At 38.5% G+C, this 21,490-nt stretch overlaps 2 protein-coding genes across 4 annotated transcripts; both read left to right on the forward strand.

Annotated features, from left to right (window-relative positions):
* Positions 1-31: 31 nt before the first annotated feature.
* On the forward strand, positions 32-11,534 carry LOC109087138 (transcription factor Dp-1-like). Of its 3 annotated transcripts, none has more exons than XM_042717033.1 (12): positions 32-181; positions 2,133-2,202; positions 2,676-2,742; positions 3,681-3,784; positions 4,708-4,817; positions 6,280-6,442; positions 7,386-7,532; positions 8,490-8,558; positions 9,514-9,665; positions 9,739-9,905; positions 10,026-10,080; positions 10,920-11,534. In XM_042717033.1, the coding sequence occupies exons 2-12, from the start codon at positions 2,191-2,193 to the stop codon at positions 11,032-11,034; spliced, it is 1,161 nt and encodes a 386-aa protein (XP_042572967.1). In that variant the 5' UTR covers positions 32-181; positions 2,133-2,190; the 3' UTR covers positions 11,035-11,534. The 3 variants fall into 3 exon arrangements, with proteins under 3 accessions (XP_042572967.1, XP_042572966.1, XP_042572968.1); XM_042717032.1 differs by having other exon boundaries at positions 33-181; positions 3,675-3,784; XM_042717034.1 differs by lacking the exons at positions 32-181; positions 2,133-2,202; positions 2,676-2,742 and adding an exon at positions 2,771-2,926 and having other exon boundaries at positions 3,675-3,784.
* Positions 11,535-13,077: 1,543 nt separating this feature from the next.
* On the forward strand, positions 13,078-21,490 carry LOC109081031 (rhodopsin kinase GRK1). Its single transcript, XM_042717035.1, has 7 exons — positions 13,078-14,113; positions 15,710-15,837; positions 16,323-16,480; positions 16,861-16,944; positions 17,169-17,293; positions 18,703-18,904; positions 19,807-21,490. Exons 1-7 carry the CDS (start codon positions 13,412-13,414, stop codon positions 20,097-20,099), a joined length of 1,692 nt encoding a protein of 563 aa, XP_042572969.1. The 5' UTR covers positions 13,078-13,411; the 3' UTR covers positions 20,100-21,490.

The following is a 21,490-nucleotide window of genomic DNA, read 5'->3' on the forward strand; positions in this document are numbered from 1 at the left end:
CCGCGCGTATCCAATCAGCGCGCGTCCTCACGGGACACCGCCAAGCTCAGTTTGACTGCTGTGTGAAGCGGCTGAAGCGACTCGCGCGGACGCTCCGATTCTGGCGCGATAAATACAGATTTCGTCCATCTAACTGTACACATCGGCACGATATGACGCAGCTGTGAGCGGGCTGGTGACGGTAAGAGAAAGGGCGACGATCGGCGTGTGTTAATGAAGTTTGTGTGTCGTGTGGGAAGCGTTAGCGCGCTAGGTTCGGTTAGCTTAGCTGTAGCCGCGTCGAGCTAACGCGATATATAACGTTAGTTATCCAGTGAGGAGCGAACGACGCGTCCACAGCGCGACGCGAGGATGTTTCGCACAGACAGAAGCGTCGTCCGTTCATCTGAACACTAAAACAAACCAGAGAATAGCGACTTCTGTTTGTTTACGTTTATAATACGCGCGCTATTCACTCAGAGCTGATCACTATTCATCTTAAACTCAATCCCGTGTTTATTAAGTTATTAAACATGCGTTATATAACGTCATATCCGACTGTGTGCGAGCTTGCATGGTTGGGTAGTTTATATTTCGAGTATGTAGGTCATTTCTGATGTGTTTGCGTGTGATTGTACAGTTCATCAGCTGGCTGTGTTTGTAACATCTCATCTTTGGTTAAAGGCATTCGTCTCTGTTTTTAGAGTTTCATTCGACCTGTTTATAAAACCACAAAGCCATTTTACTGCTCAAATGCGACGAATGTCTGAGTAAAACACGTTTTAGCGAGAAAATAACGATTATATTGGTTGGGAATTAATTGGAAGGTGAAAAATAAATGCATTACACTGGATTCCGTCTCCGTCTGAATGTGTTTGCCAAATATGAAGAGGGATTGATGACGTCATGTGAGGACTGAAGGGGGATTGATGACGTCAGCCGGATGGAAAGTCGCTTCAGAAAGTGCAGTGACAAGCTACATTCTCATGAAAAGTGTATTTCTTTCAAATATTGTGCCATAATTGTTGACAAAACATTGCCACTGTCATTCAGAACTCAGAAGAGCCAGTTGGGGGGAAGTCGTGGCCTAATGGTTAGAGAGTCGGACTCCCAATCGAAGGGTTGTGAGTTTGAGTCTCGGGCTGGCAGGAATTGTGGGTGGGGGGAGTGCATGTACAGTTCTCTCTCCACCTTCAATACCACGACTGAGGTGTCCTTGAGCAAGGCATCGAACCCCAAACTGCTCCCCGGGCGCCGCAGCATAAAAATGGCTGCCCACTGCTCCGGGTGTGTGTTCACAGTGTGTGTGTGTTCACTGCTCTGTGTGTGTGCACTTCGGATGGGTTAAATGCAGAGCACGAATTCTGAGTATGGGTCACCATACTTGGCTGAATGTTACGTCACGTCACTTAATGCACACATGTGCAGTATATATATAAATAAAACATATTGTAAAATAAATAAATAAAATAAATTGCATGTATGCTATAGATATAATAGAATAAGGTGTATGGTGGTAACAAATAAATATAAGTCATTGCATATATTTATATTTCACAATGGGAAGAACATTTAACTTCATGAGGTGGATTGCATATATATTGAGACTATATACTAAATTATGAACTATGTGTGACCCAAGATCAGAAAACCAGTCTTAAGTGTCAATTTTTCTAATTTGAGATTTCTACATCATCTGAAAGCTGAAAAATGATCTCTCCATTGATGTGTGGTTTGTTAGGAGGTATATTGAAAATATATTTGAAAATCTGGAATCTGAGGGAGCAAAAAAATCTAAATATTGAGAAAATCACCTTTAAAGTTGTTCAAATGAAGTCCTTCGTAATGCATATTACTAATCAAAAATTAAGTTTTGATATATTTACAGCAGGACATTTATGAAATATCTTCATTGAACATGATCTTTACTTAATATCCTCATGATTTTTGTCATAAAGAGAAATGTATAATTGTGACTCATACAATGTATTGTTGTCTATTGCTACAAATACACCTGTGCTGCTGATGACTGCTTCTGTGCTGCAGGGACACAATTACTAAAATATCATCTTGATTCATATTCAGATGAGAGTGTTTTGATGCCATGTTGTTGTTGCCGTGCAGATTGTTTGATGTAATATTTGTGTTTTCAGCTGAACTGCAGCCACAGACCAAAGACTGACCACACGCTCGGGTCACCGCACAGACATCATGGCGCAAGATGTGAGAATCACACACACGTTACAAGATTACACACTCAAACGTGTGTTTATTGCAGGGTTATTATATTATATATATAACAGAAAGCCATTAAAAACACTTCTGTTGCTTGAAATGAAATATAAAAACGTTTTATCTTTGCTAGTTGCCAAGACGATAATTATCTGTTGAATGTTAAACTAGAACAAATAATCTAGGTCACGTATTAAAGTTTATAAATATTTTAACTTGAACAGCTGTTATTAATGATTACGTCATTATCAGAGCTGCAAGACTTGCACATTTATTTCCTCATTAGATCTCGCTGAAGTTTTAGATTTTTTCTGAAGTTTAGATGGTTTCTATGGTTACACCAGAGATGACTAGACACAACCAGCACAGAATTAACTCATGTTGATTCCAGCATGCTTGATCATTATAATCTCAAATTAGCCTTGGAGGAGAGTCATGTGCTCATGATTGTCTCTGATCTTCAGGCTGGACTCAAGGAAACCAGCGGAGAGATAAAGCTGTTTGTCAACCAGAACATGAGTCCAGGGAAACGTGAGTACACACTGACCATCCGTCGCTTCAGTGCGTGAGAGTCTTATCAATAAGAATTACTCTGAAGAATATAACCATGAAGCTTTGTGATCTTATCATTACATAAATCATTATTCCTGTGAACATGAGACTAGTTTCATCCAGTGCTTCCTGTTTCAAGTACATCACAACTCACGAGCTTGCGGTCAGTAAGATGTTTTAAAACTTTTATTCATCAGTGACACATTAAACTGATCAAAAGTGACAGTGAAGACATTTATAATGTTACAAAAGATTTCTGTTTCTAATAAATGCTGTTCTTTTAAACTTTCTGTTCATCTGTGAATCCTGAAAAATAAAATGCATCACAGTTTCCACAAAAATATTAATGTTTTCAACATTGATAATAATCAGGAATGTTTCTTGAGCAGCAAATCATCATATTAGAATGATTTCTGAAGATCATGTGACACTGAAGACTGGAGTAATGATGCTGAAAATACAGCTGCGCATCACAGAAATAAATTACAGATTAACAGAGATTCACAAAGAAAACAGCTGTTTTACATCGTAATAATATTTCACTATTTTACTGTATTTTTGATCAAATAAATGCAGCTTCAGTGAGCAGAAGAGGCTTCTTTAACAAACATTAATAATCTTACTGAGCCTAAACTCTTGGTAGTGTAGTTTAACTGGTAAGGGATGAATTCATTTTCTTAGATCACCTCCAATTACTTCTATTCTTGTTTTTTTTTTTTTTTTTTAAATGAATATAAGCACTTTAAGCTTGTTTTTGTGTTTAAAGTGTTTTTATTGTAGCTGCTTTACTGTAACAAAACATCATCTTGTTGTAGTCAGCTGAGGATGATTTAGGAGTTATTCCACAGGGGGTCGCTGTGATGAAACACACAGGACTCATGAATATTAATGAGGGGTGTGTGTGTGTGCAGCTGCAGGTGTTCTGTCCTTCCTGACGGTTCATCCGGCGTCTGTCTCTGCGGTCAAACAGATTCTGCCCAAAACCCTCACCGCTGCCGGCGCTAACATGCTGCCACACATGGTAAGATCCTTCAATCAACACTAACGAGTCACGTGACCACACACAGACCCCTCCCACCGTCTCCATGGCGATAAGCCCTCCATTAACATTGTGTGAGGTGACCCGGGAGAGTCTGTAAGCGGATCGCAGAGCGCTGGAGTCAGCAGGATTACACTCCTCCTCATCCTCTTAGCACAGATGCAAACCCCTCACCTTTCAGTGACAGCACACTTTTTTGAGATGAAATATGGCAGCTGTGAGATTTGCTCAGATTCAGTGAGAAAGTGTTTTGGTGATGTGGGGGGTCTTGCAAGGGTTAATAAGAACTGGGGCCGGTTGCATAAACCGTTTAGACTAGTCTTAAAAAGTTAGTCATCTAATAAGACCGATCTAAGTTTTTAAATTAAGTTATGTAAAGGTAGATTGGTCTTGTTTGTAATGGAAGAGTAAGACTGATAACTCTTGGCAGCTGCTAGTTAGTCAAACTAGTTCTAAAGACACAGACTTAACACAGTTTATGCAACTGGCCCCTACTTCGAAAACTGTCTAAAAAGGGTAATATTTTATGCATTTGAGGTCAGAGATGCAGGAATAGTGAAGAGAGAGCATTTTAGCTCAGCAGCAGCCAATATTGTCTTTAAAAGCCTGCATAACACTATCTTTTATAACATAGGATTATGACCAAATATGTTCAATATTGATTTTTGTAAAATGTTGCAACAAGATGTTAACAAAATTATGGTTTTGGACACACAGGATAATAAAAATGTTTAAAAATACCTTAAAGTAACCTCAAATGAGCGTGTAAAGCAAATCTCTTTCAAAGAAACTTGTGTGGATCTTACTCCCCGGTCGTTATCGGTCATGAATTCAAGGGTTTTGATGTGCTTGTTTGTGTTGGATCACAGTGAGGATGATGATGATGAGTGTGTCTGTCCCTGCAGGTGATCAGCACTCCTCAGAGGAGCAGCGTTCCCGCCGGCCTGCTGTTGACCAGCCCTCACACACCGTCCACACACGTCCAGACACAAGAGTCCTCTCCCTGGTCCACCGGGTTAGTTAAGCTGCACGAGGCTGGATGAATTAAGAAGCACTGTTTATTGTTGTCTCAAATAGAGATCTCATGATCCCATAAACAAAATATTGTGTGAGAAGTGCTGCAGTCTTTGTGAAAGTGTATTAATAAGCATTTAATGCGAGACACTGCAGATGAATAAGATATTAAAAAAAAAAAAACTATTAGTTATCGTGTTTCTCACCCAGTTGATTGATTAGATTGATTATTGGGAACTTTTTTTTGTATTGCGAGTTTCTAAAATGTTAGGTTTAAATATGCAAATGAGGCATTGTTTAATGAAATCTGCGCTAATTTGCATAAATTTCACACTGGATGAAGTCCGTTTCAAAATTCTGATTTTATTTGACACATTAGAGTAAAATGTTTTTACAGAGGAATCTCATTTTTGTCACGTCATAATTCAGAAAAAACTTCAGGGAATAACGTGTTGTATATAATCAAGTAAATTATATATGAACAAATCCCTCTGTAAAAACCTTCAGGATATATACTATAGGAATAGAAATGTAAAGTTTGGTGTGTGTAAGTGCTTCTGAAGTAGAGATTTATGGCTCAAAAAAAAAAAAGATTTTAAAAACATTAATTTTAATTGAAATCTATTGACACAAATACATATAGTGCTATTGAAGAAACACTAAACAGTGTCTTTTGGATGTTCTCTTTCATTTGTTACTGAATTAATATATTTTCATATTTTTCGACGCGCCGATGAAATCCGTTTTTTGTTTATTTTTCCCCCAAATTCAGTTTTTTCTGTGTTAATTTTTTTGGATTTTGCTTTTTTCTGTTTTTATTTTCTGGACTCCTTTTTATTGGTTAAATTACATTTTGTTGATAAAGCATGTCTAATCAATTAAAATGATGCAAATTATACAATTTCACATCAATTTAATAAAAGTAAAAAAAATAAAAAAAAACACGTTTAGGGCCCTATGAAACATTTTATTGTTACAAAATTCTGTTTTAGCGTGTTGAATGCTTAAAAACTACTTTGAATTCGATGCATAACAACTTAATTTATTCAAATTTATTCTTAAAATAACCTTATGAATTATTTTTTTTTTTTTCAGAAATTCATAAATTGTGTATTTAAATTTTGTCTCCGAGCAACACACAGCAGCATTTCATTTCTTAATACAGGTTTTGAATGAATTACAATATATATATATATATATTTAATTAATCAATGGACTATATATACATAATAAATATACACACACACACATAATTTGAACAAAAACCTTTATTTTGGATGCGATTAATTGTTTGTCAGCACTAGTATTTATTTTACATACTGAAGCTTGTTTTGCAGCATTTCGTACTTCGTGCATCACTCAAACAGGGTTATGCATGGTTACCCTCTTATTAAAGCAGATGGAATGTGCACACAGGAAGTGACATCATTCAGGCTCTGAGATGAATCGTTTTGTTCTGGCAGGCGCAGCAGGAAGGGCGATAAGAACGGCAAGGGCTTGCGGCATTTCTCCATGAAGGTGTGTGAGAAGGTGCAGAAGAAAGTGGTGACGTCCTACAACGAAGTGGCAGAAGAGCTGGTGGCCGAGTTGAGCTCCGGAGACAACAACATCTCCCCGAACGATGCGGTCGGTCCCTAACCCTAACCTCACGCTCACTTCCTGTCAGACTTCCTGTCACGCACTGGCTTGGGCTTCTGTGAGAAATCACTCTCCAGGTCTCGAGGTTTTGAGGCCAGAAGATAGACTTTATCAGCAGTGTTGGGAAGGATGCTTTGGAAGTTACTGTATTTAAAACATAAAGTATAAGTAGTGTAACCATTTCAATTGCTTTATTAAAATAATGTAACTGATTGCATTTTATTACTTCTGTTATAACTGTTACTGAAACATGTAAAGCAGACAGTGTTTAATCTTACAGTTGAACTCAACACTGATTACTGTCAGACTTTCAGAATCATTCATCAATTGAATTAAGATTATAATAATTTAATTTTGAAGATCACCTCGTTTTACTCTGAGATCATTCTGAGGTTAAAGAACAAGAAATACAAGAAATAGTTTAATTGTTATGATACTGTTCTTGAAATCATATCTTTGCATAGCTGTGACAGGAATCACAAAAAAAAAAAAGGAATCTTAAAAAATAAAGCATTTACATAAACCTATCAAATAGGAAATAAAACAGTTACTCAAATATGTGTCCTAGCTCCTGAAACATTGGAGTCTCATTATCATCTTCATGGAGCATGATCTTAATATCCTAATGATTTTTGTCATAAAAGAGTAATGTATAATTGTGACCCATACAATGTATTGTTGTCTATTTCTACAAATATACCAGTGCTACTGATGACTGCTTCTGTGCTGCAGGGACACAGATTTTGTCTAATGTTAAAATAGGATGTACAGCTTCAGAATAAAATGTATTTTTGTAACGTCTCTATTCTCACGCAGAGCTCTATGCACACAGACAAATACATGATTATAACAGTAGAATAGCTTGATACAGAAATGGCTATGAATTCATATTTGGGTTATTATTAAAACGCTTGTGTGCTTCCTCCTTCAGCACGTGTACGACCAGAAGAACATCCGGCGACGGGTCTACGATGCTCTGAACGTCCTGATGGCTATGAACATCATCTCCAAAGACAAAAAGGAGATCAAATGGATTGGGTTCCCCACCAACTCTGCGCAGGAGTGTCAGGATCTGGAGGTCAGTGAGTCCTGAAGGGCTGGGCTATACGACAAGAATCTACATCTCAGGGGTTTTTTTTTTTTTAGAATGTTTGACCGATTCTCGATTTAAAAACTTAACTAGTCAACTTGAAAATGTAACTACAGCATGATTCAGGTAACTTTCTTTATTTACCCTCTAGTTAAAGAGAATTCTGCTCCAAGTGCGGCACACATGATTAAACCAATCACAGATGAATGAACTGCGTCTTGTGCAAACTTGTCTTACACATCAGTGTTTCTCAACTGACCAAAGAAACGACGTCAACAACAAAAAACATGCATGAAAGCTGTTGACCCTTCTGTCAGACGCAGTTTAAATAAGAGTGCCTGAGACAAACGATTCAGTTTTTCAGGGACATTATTCTGTTGCTATTTTCGTAACTTGTTATGAAATAAAAGACGTCTCTCACTTCAGAAAAGTGATGATATTAATTCTGTTCAGAAGCAGTTTCCACGTTTCATTAACAGTTAATGTTAGTATTGTATGTTCATCATGGTAACTGTAGTTCCATAACCCAGAAATACCATGTTATTTTCACTTTGTGTTGTTTTGTATGTTTAAATGACTGGCATCAATGCTTTATTATTAATTATAAATGTTCTGTAAAAACAAGAGCAGCTTTAAGCCTGTCTGTATGATGCAAACATGAAATATCAGACATACAGTAGTAGTCCTTTACAGGTTTTTTATTCGCCTGCGCTGCTTTTCCATTGTTTTTCTGTGTAAACATGGACATGTTTGATGCGTTTGCAGCGTCTCATGCATGAAACAGATTTCTGAACACACAGCGCTCAAGTTAAAACAAGTTCAACTCCCATCTTCTTGCATGTGTTTCCTATTCCACTGCCTGCGTCACATCTTTATCAACACAAAAGCGCATTCTGTGTGGGGTTCTGTGTTGATGAACGCATGTGAACCTGTCTTCTGTCCTGGGCCGAGAGGCAGAGACGGCTGGAGAGAATCAAACACAAGCAGTCGCAGCTGCAGGAGCTCATACTGCAGGTACATCGCATCACTTCCTGTCACTCATATAGACAGTGTGTACAATGAAAGAAAAAATCAAAGTTGTTTTTGCACGTCAGTTGCATTGCATGCACCATGTAATATATCCGTTATCATTTTTGCTGTTCTTCAATATTTAATTTATGTTTGAATAAATCCATCAAGTTTTTATAACAGCTGCTATTTACAAAATGAATTAGAGGAGAAATAGATCAGATCAGGGGAAAAATGTCTGAATGCACCTCATGAAACAAAGTCTCCTGACCTTCACCCATCATGGCTGTTGATTTATAGTAGTACGTCTGAGCGAGAAGACCGCGATTAGTTTGAAGACCCTCGGGTGACACACACAGCAGTCTATACATCACGCTTAAATCACATTAACTGATCAAAAAAAGGCTTTGGCAGGACAAAAAAGTTTCAAAGCAGGAAAAACCCTGCATATGCATATTTCTTTGATTGAGTTAGTGTTTTATTTTTATTTATTTTTTTAGTTTTAAAAATAAATTATTTATTTATTTTTTTTTTATTTATTTTAATTTATTAATTTTGTTCTATTAATTTTGTCGGAATATATGAATCTTATTTATTTATTTATTTTAAATCAAGGCAAATCTCTTGATTTTTGCCCAAATAAATGAATCGGAAAATAAATAATTTATTTATTTATTTATTTTAAATCAAGGCAAATCTCTTAATTTTGTCCAAATAAATGAATCGGAAAATAAATTATTTATTTATTTATTTTAAATCAAGGCAAATCTCTTAATTTTGTCCAAATAAATGAATCGGAAAATAAATTATTTATTTATTTTAAATCAAGGCAAATCTCTTGATTTTGTCCAAATAACTGAATTGGTAACTATAATTGGAAATGTTTTAGTTTTTCCTGCTGTGACTGCATGGCTCACATGAACTGATGATTCCTGTAAGTCTGATTTCTCGTGATTTGCAGCAAATCGCCTTTAAGAACCTGGTGCAGCGCAATCGTCAGGCGGAGCAGCAGAGCAAGAGAGCTCCAGCTCCAAACACAGTCATCCACCTGCCCTTCATCATCGTCAACACCAGCAAGAGAACCGTCATCGACTGCAGCATCTCCAACGACAAGTGAGCGCGTGCCGTGTGTTCGGCTCGCTCTGCTCTGCTCTTCCCGTCTGACGCTGCGCTTCTGTCTCCACAGGTTTGAGTATCTCTTTAACTTCGACAACATGTTTGAGATCCACGATGACGTGGAGGTGCTGAAGCGCATGGGCTTGGCGTTCGGTCTGGAGTCGGGCCGCTGCAGCCCGGAGCAGCTAAAGATCGCCAAGAGCCTCGTTCCCAAAGCCCTGCAGCCGTACGTCACAGGTGTGTGTCTCGACCACGTGGAGCTGCTTTGAATCAGCTGTGTTGTATAAAGTGGAACAGAAATGTGATTCGACGTGTGCTGAGCTTCGTGAAAACTGATTTGTTTGTCTGATATTGTAGAAATGGCGCAGGGTGCCATTAACCAGCTGATCGGAGAGCTGTCCCATGTGGCCACGTGAGTATCACATGAGCTCAAAACATCGTAATTTAATAACTGGATTGTTTTGATGACATGTAAGTAGTGAAAATCAATTCCAGAATCAGATACTTAAGGTCAGGAATCGGATATTTGTTAAAAAATGTCATTTTAGTTCCACCTATCAATTTTTTTTTAGGTGGTAAAAAGGGGCTGGTAAAATGTAGCCATTTGTCTTTGAATCATTCATTCAAGAGATTCATTCAAAACACTGATTCATCCAGTACTGAAACGAGTGAATCTTAAGTGAGTCATTGAATCATTCCCTTCATAAATTCCATGAGATTTTGTTTAGTTGTCTTATATTAATTATGAGATAACTACAACCTCCATTATAAAAAACTAAAGTCTCAGTTTATCCAGAATAACGCGGCTCTGTTTCGCACACAAACAGCTCTTAATCGAGTCCAGTTTTATGTAGCGGCTGGTTTTTGTTCACGGTATTCAGCAGCAATTAAATGATTTGCAAAAAGAGACACAGAATGAAAATGAGACCCTGTCTGTGAAGACCAGACTAAAGTCTCAAAATCTAATTATTAGATAAGCATCAAAGATTAATTTCGACCAGTAGTTTCACTATGATTTCAATCTTTGACATGGCCTTAGTATTAAAGAGATAAAGGTTATATTTTCACAGAATGTTCTACATCTTTATGAAGGATGATTTTATGTAGAAAATGGTAAATCACACAAAAAAAAAAAAGACTTTAGCTGGGTTTTCACAGGCAGGGTCACATGTGTTTGATATCTAAATGTTTGACTTCATTTGACCACATTGGAACTGATAATGAATAACGAGAGTTTGTGTGTGCATGCAGTGACCGCGGTGCGTCCAGCTCCAACAACTCCAGGGTGGAGACCCCCACTTCCTACATGGAGGAAGAGGAGGACGACGATGACGAGGAGGACTTTGATGATGAAGAGGACGATTAGGACTGGCCTGGAGCTGCTGATTCTGAGTTTGAGCTCCAGAACCCGTCGTTGGGATCACATGCAGATTCCCTTTGTTCCCCCAGTTCTTGTTTGAAACTCCATAGTGTGATCCTGCTGTAAGGATTCCCTCAAATGCTTCCCATAATTCTTCAGCTCAGTCTCTTATCTTCAGTAGCTTATGAGCAGATAAACCTGAATGATCGTCTTTGTGCTGCTGGCTCTTACTTCAGGGCTACTTTTGAAGAAACTCCTGCGCTGGACGTTTAGCACTGTTCGCCGAGGCTGAATTTTTCTACCGTTTTGTTGTGATTTGCTCTCATAGGCAGCTATTTTTGATATCGGAGCTTTTTTGGGACGTTTGTTGTGACGGCTCTTCGATCGCAGACGTTAGGAACATGAGATTAACAATTCCAAACAGCCTTTTTTGTACAATGTAACAAATACTAAGGAAATATACTTTTCTTATTCATGTATAGAAATTAAACGGAGAGAATGATTTATATGCTTGTGTGGTGGTTTTTTGTGTGTCTGAGTGATGTGAAATAACATTATGAGATGTTTTCATGTATGGAGGTTAATCGGAGAGAATGATTTATATGTTTGTTTGGTATAATCCAATAATAACAGTGTTTTCATGTGCAATAACACTGAACTTGATCTCTTATCTGTTATATATGTTCAGTAAACTCAGAAGGAAGATGGTTTTCTTTCTTAGGCACCATTTTATTATTTATAATTTTTTTTTTTTTGCATTCATTCAACACCATACTTGTTAACTTAAAATGCAAAAAAAATAAATGCATTTAATTTCCATTTAATGTCTATATAATCCTTTAACGAAGCAAGATAATTGTGTGTCTATATAATCTTTGATATGAAAAAAATCTTTATATAGAGACTTTTTAGCTTCCAATCAGTTCATTGGGGATAAAACCAAATCCTGCACACATTTTATTGTTCTTCTCGATTATTAATGGCATTAGCGAAAGCTTTCTGTTGGTTAATATGGCAAATGCATATGAAAATCATTTGCCCCTTATGCAAGATTCCTGTAGTGTGGATTCCTATTGAAATGCCTGGATTTTGCCCATGAAATATTGCCAAACAATGGTAAATGTGACCTGGCCTCTTAAGGCACAGAGTTTCTTTCCAGAACCTTTATTTTTCTGATCCTCTGTGATGGAACAGTGCAGTAGTGCAGATTACAGTGTTCCTGGAGTGGTCAAGCTGGTCTATAGCTCTAAGAAACTTGTAGGACATTTATACCAACCGTCTTGACCAGCTGAAGACGATGATGACCTGCTGTGGTTTGCCTGCAGGGTATGAGCCTCTTTTGTCAATCAGAACACTGTTGATCATCTTCATCCAGCTTTTCTTGCTTGATGTGTCAGAAGGCAATCACATCTTTGAGGTATGTTTCTGGCCAAATAACAGGAGTGCTAATTCTGCATAATTTTTCATATTTGTGACGTTAATCAATTTGCAGTGGAGTGTCTGCATGAGCTCCTGAATGAAAAATAACAATTGAGCAGTTCATACTGTATGTGTTAGGTTACTCATGTTTTTAAACATTAAACGTGACCCTGGAGCACAAAACCAGTCATAAGGGTCAATTTTTTTAAATTGAGATTTATACATCATCTGAAAGCTGAATAAATAATCTCTCCATTGATGTCTGGTTTGTTAGGAGGACAATATTTGAAAATCTGGAATCTGAGGGAGCAAAAAAATCTAAATATTGAGAAAATCATCTTTAAAGTTGTTCAAATTAAGTTCTTAGCAATGCATATTACTAATCAAAAATTAAGTTTTGATATATTTACAGTAGGACATTTACAAAATATCATTCATGGAGCATGATCTTTACTTAATATCCTAATGATTTTTGGCATAAAAGAAAAATGCATTATTTTGACGCATACAATGTATTGTTGTCTATTGCTACAAATATACCTGTGCTACTTATGACTGCTTCTGTGCTGCAGGGACACAGATGTGCTTGAGCCATTTGATGAAGTAATTCTGAACTCTGAATTCTAGGATGTTTGGAGTGTCATTGTGGTGAGTGATGTTCTCAGAGGTGTTAACCTGAGGAAGGTATTATGGAGTTAGAGGATAAAGCCTTATGAAAGATGTTGAGTCAGGTGGATCCGTCTGAGTGTGTGTCTGTTGCAGGGCTTATTGTTCACTTTGCCATCAGACTCAAGACGTCGTGCTGGATGCGTTCCTCTGCATCTCATGATCTAATCCCACACTTCTTCTCCGGTGAGGACCAGTCTCACTGTGCTGAGCTCCAATGCTCTCGCTGTGACCCTTCAGCTGCCAGTCTCGTCTCGTTCTCACTCCGAAAGTCCCAGTTCAGTTCCCTCGCCTCGCCATGGACATCGGCGGCCTGACGACGGTGGTGGCCAACTCGGCGTACATCTCGGCCCGTGGCAGTTTCGACGGCACGGCTAACCCGGCGGCCAACCGAGACAAGAAGTACCATGCCAAACTCAAGCTGCCCCACATCACGGTGTGCGAAGGTCTGAGAGAAACTCTGGATCTGCAGTTTAAGAGCATCTGCGTGGAGCAACCCATTGGTAAGCGACTGTTTCAAGAGTTTCTGGAAACCACCAACGAGTATAAAGGCCCTTGTCGCCTCTGGAAGGACATCGAGACGTATGACACCGCCGAGGATAAAGACCGAGCTCAGAAAGCCGCCAAAATCCTCCAGCGTTACATGGAGCCTTCGGCCAAGCACTTCTGCCCGTTTTTACCCGAGAACGACATCACCAAGGTGAAGGAGCGGCACGAGGAGGCGGCGGATGACCTGTTCGTGCAGATCCTGGCCAGCGTTTTTGACTTCCTCAAAGAGGTCCCCTTCACCTTCTATCTAGAGACCATGTACTTTAAGCGTTTCCTCCAGTGGAAGTGGCTGGAGATGCAGCCCGTAGCCGAGGACTGGTTCCTGGACTTCCGTGTTCTGGGAAAGGGTGGATTCGGGGAAGTGTCCGCCTGTCAGATGAAGGCCACGGGGAAGCTGTACGCCTGCAAGAAGCTCAACAAGAAGAGGCTGAAGAAGAGGAAAGGCTATGAGGTATGAAAACGGCTTGATGCCTTTGGTTTTCTTGAGAAAAGGTGCCATTGGAGTCCAAAGGACTTACTACTGATTGAATGAAATGTTAGTTTTCTGTTCAAATAATTTAAATGTAAAGTTAATGGGGTTGAAATAGGTTTAGGGATAATTACTATTGGCACTCGGGTGCTTTGGGCCTGAAATGGGTAAATATGATGGGGTGTTTCAGGTTTTTTTTGAGTGTCTTTGGCCGGTTAGAGCAAAACCTTTTGAGCTGCTCTTCTCACAAACTTTATCCGATCTTCACCAAATTTGGTGCAGATCGTCTTTAGAACCTTACTGATACAATAAATCACAGAGATATTGGAAATTTAAAAGCATGTGTTTTGAACCCAATAAAGTCAACTGGATCATCGAAAAGTAAACCCAAAACCAAACGGTTTTGGTTTAAGTCACAAATGACACCTTTTCCTCATTTTTTCTGGAAATGTCCAGGGTAATAGATATGTATTTCAAGACTAGGAATGGTAACGCTTAGATAACAGGATGTGGATCCTGATTGACATGTTGGTTTTGTGCGATTAAGCAGCTCAGACGTGACATTGATGATGAAGGTGAAGGCTTTACTGCGAGGTGATATGCTTTGCTAGCGCTTCACTCCAACAAAACAATCCTGTTTTAGATCACAACTTAAGAAATGACCAAACATTCAAAATTAGATTGTGCTTGTATCAGTTTCGGACTGTTGACTGATTTCCATTGGAATAAATGATGAAAGCCTTTTCATTGAGTGCAGCAGTGCATCGTGTTCCTCTTCATTCTTCATCAGTATTGCTGAGATGTGTACGTGTTTGAGCGTCTGTAAGCATCGGTCAGGTGAGTGAAGAGCGCTGTGGAGCAGAAGCAAGCATTAGAGCCGATGAAGCTTTAGCGCTTTGGCCTTCAGCTCATTATGAAATGCAACTTCAACACATTTAATTATGGAACAGATTTGTTGTGGAAATCCTAGACAGGAAGAACGCTGGAGATGATACTGACCGTACTGATCGTGAGTCCACAGATGATTCATTAGATGTTAATAATGACCTCATTCATAGTTACACGCATGAATACATCATTCATTGACAGATTATTAACAGTGGCTCAAGCATCATTAATGATGTGATTCTTCTGTTATGCATCAGTTGCGAAACAGAAAACTGAGAAATGCATCGTGCTTGTGTCATAATGCATAAAATAAACTACAGTAGTGCATTGGTTCACATACATAAAGAGAACGTCTGTGTTAGTATACTGAGGTTCTTAAAATCTATTATGAATGTTTTGATCTTTCTGCATGTATATCTTCATATACAGTAGACTCCAAATGTCAGAGCACTAGTGAAAATGCATAATTTTTCAAATCAAACTTTCATTGTAAATTATATCAACAACAAGTTGATTGAAAAGTCGACATGAACATGAAAGAATCATGTGACCACTGATCTGCTTATTTGATTTCATACCTGACTCGTTAGTCTCCTTCTGTATGTTCTTGTGTGTCTGGACCCGTTAGTTCATCAGGACTCGAGTGTCGAGCTGAAGAGCGTCCGTCACACTCGTGTTGTCTGTTCTCAGGGTGCTATGGTAGAGAAACGGATCCTGGCTCGAGTTCACAGTAGATTCATCGTGTCGCTGGCTTACGCCTTCCAGACCAAAACAGAGCTGTGTCTGGTGATGACCATCATGAACGGAGGAGACCTGAGGTCAGTCACATACACACAATTCTTTAGATTGACCATATTATTATTACTTGTATTCTATCCAGATGTTTTTCAGCTTAAACACCATTTAAGTTTATCCGACCCTCACCAAATTTGGCACAAATAGTCTTCGGAACCTTTCTGACACAATACAACACATAGATGTTGAATATTCAAAAGCATGTGTTTTGAACCCAATGAAATCTCCTGGTCGATTGCTTGCATCACGCCTGTTCTTTACCTTGTGATGTTGAGCCCAAGAGCTCGGGCCAGTAGCTTTGTAACAGCGCCACCTACTGGTCTAATGTTAAACTTTAATGTTAACCTTTGACCCAGTAGACCTGGATGGCTGTGATGTACTGCACTTTTGATGATGTCACTGCTCTGCTTCCCCCGTGATTGCCAGTTTCATATTTTATTTTATAGTTGAATTTAATTGTTTCGCAAATTTCTGTAAATATTTTAGAGTCTGTGTCATTCTTTTGCAGGTACCACATCTATAATGTGGATGAGAATAACCCAGGGTTTTCTGAAGCCAGAGCGTGTTATTATGCTGCTCAGATCATTCAAGGACTGGAGCATCTTCACCAGAAGAGAATCATCTACAGAGACCTGAAGCCAGAAAACGTTCTGCTAGATAATGAAGGTGAACATGCTGAAGTGCTCCTCTCATCAACAAACACTACTAAAAATTGATAATAATAATCAGAAATAAAAAAAATCATCATATTATTATGATCACTGAAGACTGGAGTAATGATGCTGAAAATACAGCTGCACATCACAGAAATAAATTACAACACATTCACATAGAAAACAGATGCTTTAACTAGTAAAAATATTTCACAAAATTACTGCTTTTGTTGTGTTTTGGATCAAATAAACACAGGCCTGATGAGCAGAAGAGACTTCTTTAAAAAACATTAAAAATCTAACTGTTCAGAAACTGTTGACTGGTAGTGTACACACACATCTGATGTGTTGAGAGTTGTTTCGGTCTCACACACCTCATGCTGGTGTTTTCAGGTCACGTCCGTATCTCTGACCTCGGCTTGGCTGTGGAGCTCGCAGATGACCAGCTCAAAACCAAAGGCTACGCTGGAACTCCAGGTGAAAACCTCCATCACGTTCAAAAAAGATCACGATCAAAACTCACACAGAATCAAGAATATCTTGATGCTCATATACACTCCTATAAACTGTAAAGCAGGATGATATTGGCTCATGAGTGCTGAGGCTGCGAGGTTCGTTCATAAACATTTTCACCTGTGTGTGTGTGTGTGTGTGTGTGTGTGTGTGTGTGTGTGTGTGTGTGTGTGTGTGTGTGTTTTCAGGGTTCATGGCCCCGGAGCTGCTCAAGGGTGAAGAATATGATTACTCAGTAGATTACTTTACTCTCGGGGTCACGCTGTACGAGTTCATCGCCGCCAAAGGACCCTTCAGGACTCGAGGAGAGAAGGTGATCTTCAACATTCGTTCTCCACAGGACCTTTAGTAGAATCACTTTCATGCATTCAGCAGATGAGACTCGCGCAGAACGTGCTTTTACTTGGAATGAGAAAAAGTGCAAGGCCTTGTTCTTAATGACTCATTTGAACTCGAGTGTAGCACTTTTAGAACGGCGTGTAATGCACGAGATGCAGAGATGGTCAAAGTCATCCGTCGAGCGCAAAACAGTGGAACAGTAGTGCGATGCAATGGAAAACGTCTTCTGTGTGCAATGCATTCAAGTTATGCATGTTATCAGTTCATGCATTCATTGGGAATTGAACCCATGACCTTGGCGTTGCGAGCATCATGTGATCTCCCTATAAAGAGATGTTTGATCAATGGCGCTTCTGTAAATGTGTCAGAATTGCGAGTTTATATCATGCAATTGTGAGACAAAGTCAGAATTGCGAGTTTATATCATGCAGTTGCGAGACAAAGTCAGAATTGCGAGCTTATATCATGCAATTGAGAGAGAGAGTCAGAACTGCGAGCTTATATCATGCAATTGCGAGAGAAAGTCAGAATTGCGAGTTTATATCATGCAATTGCGAGAGAAAGTCAGAACTGCGAGCTTATATCATGCAATTGCGAGAGAAAGTCAGAATTGCGAGTTTATATCATGCAATTGCGAGAGAAAGTCAGAACTGCGAGCTTATATCATGCAATTGCGAGACAAAGTCAGAACTGCGAGCTTATATCATGCAATTGAGAGAGAAAGTCAGAACTGCGAGCTTATATCATGCAATTGCGAGAAAAAAAGTCAGAATTGCGAGCTTATATCATGCAATTGCGAGAGAAAGTCAGAATTGCGAGTTTATATCATGCAATTGCGAGAGAAAGTCAGAATTGCGAGTTTATATCATGCAATTGCGAGACAAAGTCAGAATTGCGAGTTTATATCATGCAGTTGCGAGACAAAGTCAGAATTGCGAGCTTATATCATGCAATTGTGAGAGAAAGTCAGAATTGCGAGCTTATTATATCATGCAATTGCGAGAGAAAGTCAGAATTGCGAGCTTATATCATGCAATTGCGAGAAAAAAAGTCAGAATTGCGAGCTTATATCATGCAATTGCGAGAAAAAAAGTCAGAATTGCGAGCTTATATCACGCAATTGCGAGAATAAAAGTCCAACTTGTGAGATAAAAAAGTCGCAATTACCTTTTTTATTTTTATTCAGTGGCAGAAACGGGCTTCCATACTTATGCAAAAAAAAAAAGAAAAATAAAAAATACTACGAAAGTCAATGGCTATTCTAATGACAGTTCTTCAGTTGTATTTGTTTGTTTGTTTTTTACTCCGTTGTTGTGCTTACAAACACTGGTATATCTGCAGCTGTTGTTCTTGGCTCTGTCATCGTGATTGTTTGCTCCTCAGGTGGAGAATAAAGAGGTGAAGAAGCGGATCCTGAATGACCCGGTGACCTACCCAGAATCCTTCAGTGAGAAAGCCAAGTCTGTCTGTGAGGGTCTGCTGGCTAAAGAGGTGGACAAGAGGCTGGGCTTCAAGAATGGCTCGTGTGATGAGCTGCGCACGCATCCCTTCTTCAGCGAAATCAACTGGAGGAAACTGGACGCAGGTGTGAGGATGATGAGAGTTTAGTGCAGACACCACACTTCCTCTGTGAGCAGCATCAGTAGATCCTGGATTTAACTTACTGTACCTTTACCTATCGTTTGAAATGCTTTTGAATCTCTTCTGCTCAGCAAGGCTGCATTTATTTGATCAAAAATACAAGAAAAAATTGTGAAATATTATTCTAATGTAAAACAGCTGTCTTCTATGAGAATCTCTGTTAAACTATAATTTATTTCTGTGATGTGCAGCTGTATTTTCAGCATCATTACTCCAGTCTTCAGTGTCACATGATCTTCAGAAATCATAATAATATGATGATTTGCTGCTCAAGAAACATTTCTGATTATTATCAATGTTGAACACAGTTGTGCCGCACAATATTTCTGTGGAAACTGTGATATTTGTCATTCAATAAAAATTTACATTTTTATTCATTAATGCTTTTATTCATCAAGGACACATTCAATTCATCAAATACATTTCTAATGTTTCAAAAGATTTCTATTTTAAATTTTTGATGTTTTTTTTTATTTTTATATTTATATTTGTATGTTGAAAAATAAAATGTATATCAGTTTTTACAAAAATATTTTGATTGTGAAGTGTTTCTAACATTGATAATAATCAGAAATGTTTCTTGAGCAGCAGATCATCATATTATACTGATTTCTGAAGATCATGTGACACTGAAGACTGGAGTAATGATGCTGAAAATACAGCTGTGCATCACAGAAATAAATTACACTTTAACAGAGATTCACACAGAAAACAGCTGTTTTACATCATAATAATATTTCAGAGTTTTTACAGTATTATATAAAAGAAAAATCCTTACGGAACACTAGTGCAGATCCATCAGATCTTGTCTTGTGAGTGCACTAACGCCACACTGATGTCCTGCAGGGATTCTGCCGCCTCCTTTTGTACCGGATTCCAAGACGGTCTACGCTAAGAATCTGGACGATGTGGGCGCTTTCTCCACAGTGAAGGGGGTCTGTCTGGAGGATGATGACAAGACGTTCTACGATGAGTTTGCGTCGGGGAACATCTCCATCCCCTGGCAGGAGGAGATGATCGAGACGGGCATCTACGGCGAGCTGAACGTGTGGGGTCCGAACGGCACGGTGCCCAACGACCTGCGCCGAGAGTCCATCCTGGAGCAGCCGCCCAAATCCTCCACCTGCAGCATCTCCTAACCACCGCAGATCACTACACACATGCACTTCCAGCTTCAGCTGCTTTCAACAGCTCCACGCCCGGGACACCGGAGCACAAAACCAGTCTTGAGGGTCAGTTTTTTGAAATTGAGATAATCTGAAAGCTGAATAAATGATCTCTCCATTGATGTCTGGTTTGTTAGGAGGACAATATTTGATAATCTGGAATCTGAGGGTGCAAAAAAATCTAAATATTGAGAAAATCATCTTTAAAGTTGTTCAAATGAAGTTCTTAGCAATGCATATTACTAATAAAAAATTAAGTTTTGATATATTTACGGTAGGAAATTCACAAAATATCTTCATAGAACATGATCTTTACTTAATATCCTAATGATTTTTGTCATAAAAGATAAATGTATAATTGTGACCCATACAATGTATTGTTGTGTATTGCTACAAATATACCTGTGCTGCTTATGACTGCTTCTGTGCTGCAGGGACACATGTATTCTGAAAGCTCAGGGTGAAGGGTGCACTGCTCTGAGTATTTATATTAGTGATTATTGATCTTATTATTATTGAGTTTATTGAGCAGTGAACAGAGTTCAAGCTCCGTTCTGTTCAAGCACGTTTAGCATTTAGGCTTTTAAACAGAACCGAATGAGAGAAAGAATATCTAAGTATAAGGAAAGAATAAAGAGCGAAATGCTTTGCTGTCTTTCTTTTGACATCCATAAAGCTCAGTCGGGAATAACTGGAAGAAAACTGCACAAAAAGGCTTATCTTGCTTCGTATTTTTTCTCTTGTTTCTAGTCAAAATATCTATAAATTCTTAATTTAAAATGCATTTGCTAGATTTGTTTGTATGGGGGAAAAATCTAAATTAAGTGCATTTGGCTCATAATAAATAAAATGATCTGCCAGTGGGGTAAAATATTTTTAAAACAAGAGTATTTTCTTTACTCCACTTGCAGAACATTTGACTTTTTTAAGCAAAATGCACTTAATTTAGTTTTTTGTGGCCTGGAAACATGACTAAATATCTTACGTCATTATGCTTGTCTAGTAATGCATCTTAATTTAAGAATTTATAGATATTTCGTCTAGAAACAAGACAAAAATACCAAGTAAGATAAGGCTTTTTTTTTTTTTTGCAGTGTTCTCATGTTGTGTTTGGGTTTTGTGTTCTGGTTATTTTCCCCAAAAATGTGATCATTTTTAAAGTTTGTTACACTTGTGTTGTATCTGCTCGAAAATGACCGTTCTACAAAAAACTGCTTATAACTCTTGTGTTATGCTATATTATTAGAGCTTATGAACATCAGTTTTTGAGTACATTTTGACAAAATTATTCACAGATAATGCTTTTTCACTCAAAAAACGAGGTGTATGAGTTCAGATCAATTAGCTCCAAAACAAAAAAAATT

This window comes from Cyprinus carpio, chromosome B1 (assembly GCF_018340385.1).
Source record: "Cyprinus carpio isolate SPL01 chromosome B1, ASM1834038v1, whole genome shotgun sequence".
In the NCBI taxonomy this organism is placed as follows: Eukaryota; Metazoa; Chordata; class Actinopteri; order Cypriniformes; family Cyprinidae; genus Cyprinus; species Cyprinus carpio.